Source organism: Macrotis lagotis, chromosome X (assembly GCF_037893015.1).
Source record: "Macrotis lagotis isolate mMagLag1 chromosome X, bilby.v1.9.chrom.fasta, whole genome shotgun sequence".
Classification (NCBI taxonomy): Eukaryota; Metazoa; Chordata; class Mammalia; order Peramelemorphia; family Peramelidae; genus Macrotis; species Macrotis lagotis.
This window is the reverse complement of record NC_133666.1, coordinates 621,796,100-621,802,705: the sequence shown is the minus strand read 5'-3', so window position 1 is coordinate 621,802,705 and position 6,606 is coordinate 621,796,100. Positions and strand designations below refer to the sequence as shown.

The 6,606-nt window shown below is 53.1% G+C and overlaps 1 protein-coding gene and 1 pseudogene across 3 annotated transcripts; one reads left to right on the top strand and one right to left on the bottom strand.

Moving 5' to 3' along the window:
* Positions 1-451: 451 nt before the first annotated feature.
* LOC141503787 (U6 spliceosomal RNA) lies at positions 452-566 on the bottom strand (annotated as a pseudogene).
* A 1,409-nt stretch (positions 567-1,975) lies between these two features.
* GRINA (glutamate ionotropic receptor NMDA type subunit associated protein 1) lies at positions 1,976-6,404 on the top strand. Of its 3 annotated transcripts, none has more exons than XM_074203140.1 (8): positions 1,976-2,072; positions 2,967-3,061; positions 3,643-4,022; positions 4,118-4,230; positions 4,394-4,594; positions 5,103-5,231; positions 5,326-5,469; positions 5,576-6,404. In XM_074203140.1, exons 3-8 carry the CDS (start codon positions 3,659-3,661, stop codon positions 5,723-5,725), a joined length of 1,101 nt encoding a protein of 366 aa, XP_074059241.1. In that variant the 5' UTR covers positions 1,976-2,072; positions 2,967-3,061; positions 3,643-3,658; the 3' UTR covers positions 5,726-6,404. The 3 variants fall into 3 exon arrangements, with proteins under 3 accessions (XP_074059241.1, XP_074059240.1, XP_074059239.1); XM_074203139.1 differs by lacking the exon at positions 2,967-3,061 and adding an exon at positions 2,822-2,936; XM_074203138.1 differs by lacking the exon at positions 2,967-3,061.
* The last annotated feature ends 202 nt before the right edge of the window (positions 6,405-6,606 follow it).

Sequence of the window (6,606 nt, the reverse complement as noted above, 5' to 3'; positions counted from 1 at the left end):
TCTATAATTGCTTTGCAATTTAGGGAATCTTAGGGTTATCTAGGAAGCAGGTTTCATCTCAGCTTTCTGGGCTTACCTTTGCATTGATCAGGCTTCTTAAGTCTTTCAAAGTTGTAGTCCTTTATAATATGGTAGTAACTAGCATATATAAATTGTTTCTGCTCACTGTTATTCTACATCAATTCATCTAAGTCTTCTTACGTTTCTCTAAATCTTTTCATTTATTTCTTACCACGTGACTTCATTCCATTACTTGTATGTATGCTAATTTGTTCAGCCATTCCTTTTTGTTTCCAATGCTTTGCTACCCAAAATAATTCTATATATGCAAATATGTTTGTTTGTGTGTGTGTGTGTGTGTGTGTGTGTGTGTGTGTGTGTGTACACTTTTTCCTTCTGTGGTTGATCTGTCTGGAATATACCTAGAGAGTTGGAAAAACAAAGAAAAATTAAAAATGAAATATTCAGCACTTCACCAATCTTCACATCTTCACATCATCCTTACACAGGGGCCATTGTAATCTCTGTATTGATTCAATTTTAATATATGTACTGCCTGAGAGAATTCAATAAACATTTACCAAGTTCTTTGAAAGTACCAGGCATTGTAGATACAATTCCTGCCCTCCAGGAGCTCAACAATCTAATAGCTCAAAATGCAAAAAAAAAAAAAAAAAAAAAAAAAAATTCTTTTTGAGTATATAATTATATAGTTTATATTTACAAATTCTTCTAGAATAGTCCTCCCATAACCTCTCTACTAACTTTCATTTCCCTTTTCTGTCTATATCTGAGAGTGTGAAGTGGAATCTGGGAGTTACTTTCATTTGCAGTTCCTTTATTATTATCTTTATTGTAATCTAGGGTTTAAGCTTGAGTTTTTGCCTAAACCTCTTCTTGGACACGATGACTAGCCCTACACATGCTAGACCTGATATGGGTCAGGCTGATACTGGGGAGAGAGTAGGGATAGATGCCAACTGGCAGGGGCTGCTCGTGCCCCCAAACTGAGTGTAGATACGGTGTAGACTGAGGAGGGGACGCGTACCTAGAGAATCATGGATCTGGAGCTGGACACCGGACAAGGAGCGGCAGGTGCGGGAGAGGGGTTTTAAGTACAGCCCCCCAACTTAATCTTAAAATCTGTAACTGAACAAACAGAACAGAATGGCCAGAGGAGGCTTATATGGGGGGGGGGGGGTTCTGAGGAGACTAGAAAAGTCAGAAAAGATTTCTAAAAAGTCCCAGGGAGACGCAGAGAATCACAATGTGCTGCAGACCCTGTTGAAGAGACGTGGGGACCTCTGAATCTGGCACGGTTGTGTCCAGACAGGCGGTGCACTTGGCCCTGGGCTTGACTCTCGTCTCCTGGTGTGTCTGGTTCCGCCCTCCGCCGTCTGGGTGGGATTGGGCCTGGGGTGCCATGATAGGAGACGGAGGCTGAGCCAGAAGTTAGGGTGCGGGTGTGAGGGTTCAGTGCGCACGGGGGTTACCGAGGGCAGAGGGGGCGAGTCAGGAGGGGGCGGCTCAAAGGAGCAAGGGGGGTATGGAGATGGGGGTGAGGAGAAAGGGTGGAGAAGAGCGGGCAGGAAAGAAGAGAACAAGCAAGGGAGATGAAGATGGGGGGCGCTGAAGAAGTGGGGGAGGGCAGCCAGGGCGCCCAAGGTCACGTCGCCAATAGGCAGAATTCACACCCAGGTCTCGGCTTCAAGCCCCAAGGGCTTTCCGCTCGCCCAGTCACCCGTTCTGGGGGCGTGACGAGGGGGCGCCGGGCCCGGGCGGGCAGGAGGCCGCCCCCAGTGGGGGGGGAGGCGGGCCCGCTCCCCACTCAGTGACGTCACAGCGCCGGAAGCCCCTCCCCCGGCCCTCGCCAACCGGCCGCCCCGCCCCGGCCCCGCCCCCGCCCCGCCCCGGCCGCGCCCCCGCCGCGCCCCCGCCCCGCCCCCCGCCCCGCCGCCGCCGCCGCCGCCGCCGCCGCCGCCGCAGCGCAGCCCCGAGCCCGGGCGCAGCGGCCCCGCAGCAGCCACGACCGCAGCGCCACGGCCGCCGCCGCCCACCCGGACCGGGCAGCGGTGAGTGCCGGCCCCCCGCGGCCGTTCCTGCCCCCTCCCCTCCCCAACCCCGGGCTCCCCCTCCTCAGCCGCCGCCCCTCCCCCTCAGCCACCTGTCCTCCTCCCCATCCCCCGTCCCCCTCCCCTTCCCCGTGTCTGCCCTTCCTCCCCTCCCCCACCCGGGCTCCCCTCCCCCTCTGCCCCTTCCCCCGGCCTCGCCGCCGCTCCCTCTGCCCACCTCCCCTCGCCCACCTCCCCTCGCCCACCTCCCCTCGCCCTTCCCCACTTGGCCTCCTCCCGGGCCCCTCCCTTGCGCTCCTCTCCATCCCCGGACTGCGGACTTGACCCAGAGACCCCTCCTCTCCCCGTGGCCCCGGGGGGCGAGTGCCGCCTCAGCAGATGGAGGGGGCGGGCAGCCTCTGCGGCAAGGCTCGGCTCCCCTCCGGGCCCTTGACCCCCTCCTCCCGACCCTCCTCGGTCCCTCCTCAGCCCTTTTTCCTGCTCGTTTCCCCCCCTTCCCTCGTCTCTTCCCCAGGGATTGTGCAATTCAGGGCCAATTCAAGTTAGAATGCGCCTGGACGGCAAGGGGCATGAATGAGGAGGGTGGACCTTGGCCATCTTTGCCTGCACCCCAGGCCCTTGCCCACAGATGCTGTGGGGATTTCTGAGGCTGGAAATAACCCAGTAGCCCCGCCCTCCTAAAGCTGCTTAAGGGAAGGAAAGAAGGGGCGACCGTGGGTTGACTGTCCCCTGGGCCTGGTCTTGTCTAGAGACTCGCCTTCCCTATTTCTTCCATTTTCCTCTGGCATCGAGATGCCAAAAAGAGATCTGAGGCATTAACATCTATGAGATGGGACCCTGGGCAGAGCAGTCACCTAGGCCAAGGTATGCCAACCTTTCCCCCCCTCCCCTTAGTGACTTGACTGAAAAAGGGCCTCAGAGGTCATCTAGCCAGTTCACGGCCTCCCCCTTCCCCCATTTCTCAGAAGAGGAAGATGCGGCCTTCCAAGGTGAATTAACTCGTTCGAGGTCATCCCCACAGCTGGTTAGTGGGGGCTGGATCCGGGTCCCCTCAACTCTCAGGCTAGAGCTTGTGCTTTCTGCCCAGAGGCTGGCAGGGAGCTTCATCGCCCCTGACTTCACCTCTGTAAACATGGGGTGGGAGGGGCACTTGCAGATGCTTCAGAGAGCCCTGTGTCACTCCTTTCCCAAACACTGCCTTTTATTCTAGGGAGGACCAGGATTCTTTCTGTCATTGAGGATGGGGTCGAGGAGAGAGAGAGTTCCTATTCTCTGCTATATTTCCTCTATAAGACACAGGGACTCTTTAAAAAAAAAAAAAAAAAGACCCTGAACATCTCCAAGCTCTCCTGACTTGGGCTTGGGGAGTTGTTTTTTGAGGGAAGCTAGGATCTTCTTTCTCTTGCAGTTTCTCCCAAATGACTGGGTTTGGAGATGGAGGTCCTAGAGCTGACTATAACCATTTTCCCACAGAGAGAGAGCTGGGTATGAGAATCTGTGCTTTTAACGTGTTAAGTTCATTCTCTCTCTCTCTCTCTCTCTCTCTCTCTCTCTCTCTCTCTCTCCTCAGGTGGTAACCTGCCAACATGTCTCATGAGAAGAGTTTCTTGGTGACAGGGGATGTCAATACCTCTGTCAACACTGGATACCCTGGAGGGTCTCAGCCTCCAGTGGCCCCCTATGGTCAACCACCCTACCCTGTGGCGGCCCAGTCACAGCCCCCCTTTCAGGCTGGTTATGGCCAACCAGGGTACCCTCAGGGACCTTACCCTCAGGGACCCTACCCTCAGGGGCCCTACCCTCAGGCGCCTTATCCCCAGGACCCTTATCCACCAGGAGGCTATCCCCAGAACCCCTACCCACCAGGAGGGTACCCCCAGGAATCCTACCCACATAGACCTTTTCCTACCAATCCTTATGGACAACCACAGGACTTTCAGGACCCCAACTGTGAGTAATGGGAAGTATAGAGATTGAGGTATGGGCATAGAAATAGTTGTCGTAGACTTGAATTTCCCTCCTTTTTCTCCTCCCCCTTCCTCCAGCACCAATGCATGGAAACTACCATGGGGAAGGGCCCCCATCCTATTATGACAACCAGGACTTCCCAGCCACGGACTGGAGTGACCAGAGCATCCGTAGAGCATTTATTAGAAAGGTGAGAAAGAAGAAATTGAAATTCTCATACTTGTGGGAAGAGAAAAGAGTGAGTTGGAAAGGCACTGAAATCTGAGGGAGGAATATTAGATAAGGAGGCTCCAGGCAGGCTGGTCTCCTCAGTCCTGGGACTATGTTACTATCTATCCTCTTTCCCTATCTAGGTGTTCCTGGTCCTTACCCTGCAGTTGACTGTGACTCTCTCCTCTGTGGCTGCATTCACCTTTGTGGAAGATGTGAAAGTCTTTGTCCGGACCCATGTCTGGACCTATTATGTCTCCTATGCCTTCTTCTTTGTCTCTCTTATTACCCTTAGCTGCTGTGGGGAGTTTAGACGAAAGCACCCATGGAACCTCATTGCCCTGGTAAACCCCTAGACCCCAGACCTCTAGGTGAGACTACCCCACTCTGACCTGCCAAATTTAGAGATCTTCAGAGAGTTCAGAGAGTCCACCTCAGACTTTCCTGAAACATTGGATTGTTCCCTTCATTCAAACCCTAGATCAGGGTTTCCTAATCTTTTGGACCCCTCTGGTAGCCTGGTGAAATTGAGGACCCTCCTTGAAAGATCTTTTTAAAAAATTTATAATTGAAGGAAATGATAAAATTCAGGTAAAAGTTAGTAAAAATTAAAATGTAACTCCCCCCCCAATCTAAATTCACAGAACTCATGAAATCCAGCCATTGAAACCCTGCCCTAGACCCTAATCATCCTCAAGATGAGACCTTGCTGACAATAGTAACCAGGGGTACCTTCGCTCTCCTCCATCCCATTGTAAAAAATCACCTGATCCAGGGTCCCCGTCCATTACTACTGGGGTTGGGGGTTGAGGGGTGACCTAATGCCATCTTCTTTTTCTGCCTCCTCAACAGTCCATCCTGACCCTGAGCTTGTCATACATGGTGGGCATGATTGCAAGTTTCTATGATACAGATGCTGTCATCATGGCTGTGGGCATTACCACCACCGTCTGCTTCACCGTGGTCATCTTTTCCCTTCAGGTGAGGTAGATAGGAACCCTATTGCATCCTATCCTACCCCGCCCCAGCCTATCTTGGGGTTCTGGCACTCACACTCCTTTTTCCATCTCCTAAGACCCGGTATGACTTTACCTCCTGTATGGGGATTCTCCTGGTGAGCACAGTGGTACTGCTAATCTTTGCCCTCCTGTGCATCTTCATCCGCAACCGAATCTTGGAGATAGTCTATGCTTCACTGGGAGCTCTGCTCTTCACCTGTGTGAGTAATGGGGAGAGTACATAGGGGGGAGGGAACTGTGTGTTTCAGGCCCCTGGATCCTCCCTTCTGAGACCTTGGGGTCTCTCTCTTTTGTCCCTATACCTAGTTCCTGGCAGTGGACACCCAGCTGCTTCTGGGGAACAAGCAGCTGTCTCTGAGCCCCGAGGAATATGTGTTTGCTGCCCTGAACCTCTACACAGATATAATCAACATCTTCCTCTACATCCTTGCCATCATTGGCCGGGCTAAGGAGTAGCCCCGGCCAGGCCCTGCCTGGCCACCCACCCCTCCTTTCTTTCTCTGTTTTCTCTTGTCTCTTTCCCCCTTTTCTTCTAACCCTCTCCCTATTACCTTCTGTTTTCCTCTCTGATCTCTCTTCCCTTCTCTTTTCTATCTCTCCTCAAGTCTGGGTGCTGCTGCCTCATGGGCAAGGGGCAAGGCAGTCTGTGCACTCCCTTTCTCCTTCCCTAGGGCTGAGGCTGAGGCTCAGGGAGCCCCCTCCCCTGTATATAATTATGCATATATTTATGTTCAAACCATAACTGAGACTATGGTGGCCCTGTCCGTGTTCCCAGCACGGCCTCACCCAACTCCAGAGCTTGAGGGAAAGGGACTTACTGAGCCAGGCCCCTTCTCCCTTTACCATGCTGCATGAGCCCTGCCCTCTGACCCTGCCTGTTCCTTAAGGTGGGGGCAGATTTCAGGCTTTAGGGAAGAGGAATGAGCCCAAGGTCTGAGGGTGCACGTCTTCCCTCAGCACTCCCATCCTTTCACCCCTTCAGCCTGGCCCAGAGCAGCTCCCTCCCTCCTCCCTTGTCCTCTTGTCTTCCTTTGGGGAGGGGAATGCCCCCCCCTTGGACTGAGCTTTCAGGGGAGGGGGGACTGGATGTGTTTCAACCCTCCAGCTGCTGTCAATAAAGCTCTAATAAATGTGATCCTCTCTTTTTCCTCTTTTCTGGTCTGTGCCATGACAGGATTTTGGGGAGTCCTTTACTTGGTTCATAGCAGCATAGTCTGTGTTGGGGAGTGGTGGTCATACTGTTTTCTTCACTCTTTCCTGCATGGTCCAGAGGTCCCTGGAAAAATCTGTGGTTCCGAATCAGATGCTGGTGTTGGCAAAATCCGGAACAAGGGATG

Excerpts from the sequence above, each read along its gene's own strand:
- GRINA (XM_074203138.1), top strand. The coding sequence starts at position 3,659 with ATGTCTCATGAGAAGAGTTTCTTGGTGACAGGGGATGTCAATACCTCT. Across the intron at positions 5,232-5,325 it reads TGGTCATCTTTTCCCTTCAG|ACCCGGTATGACTTTACCTC; the intron begins GTGAGGTAGATA and ends CCATCTCCTAAG. Across the intron at positions 5,470-5,575 it reads GAGCTCTGCTCTTCACCTGT|TTCCTGGCAGTGGACACCCA; the intron begins GTGAGTAATGGG and ends CCCTATACCTAG.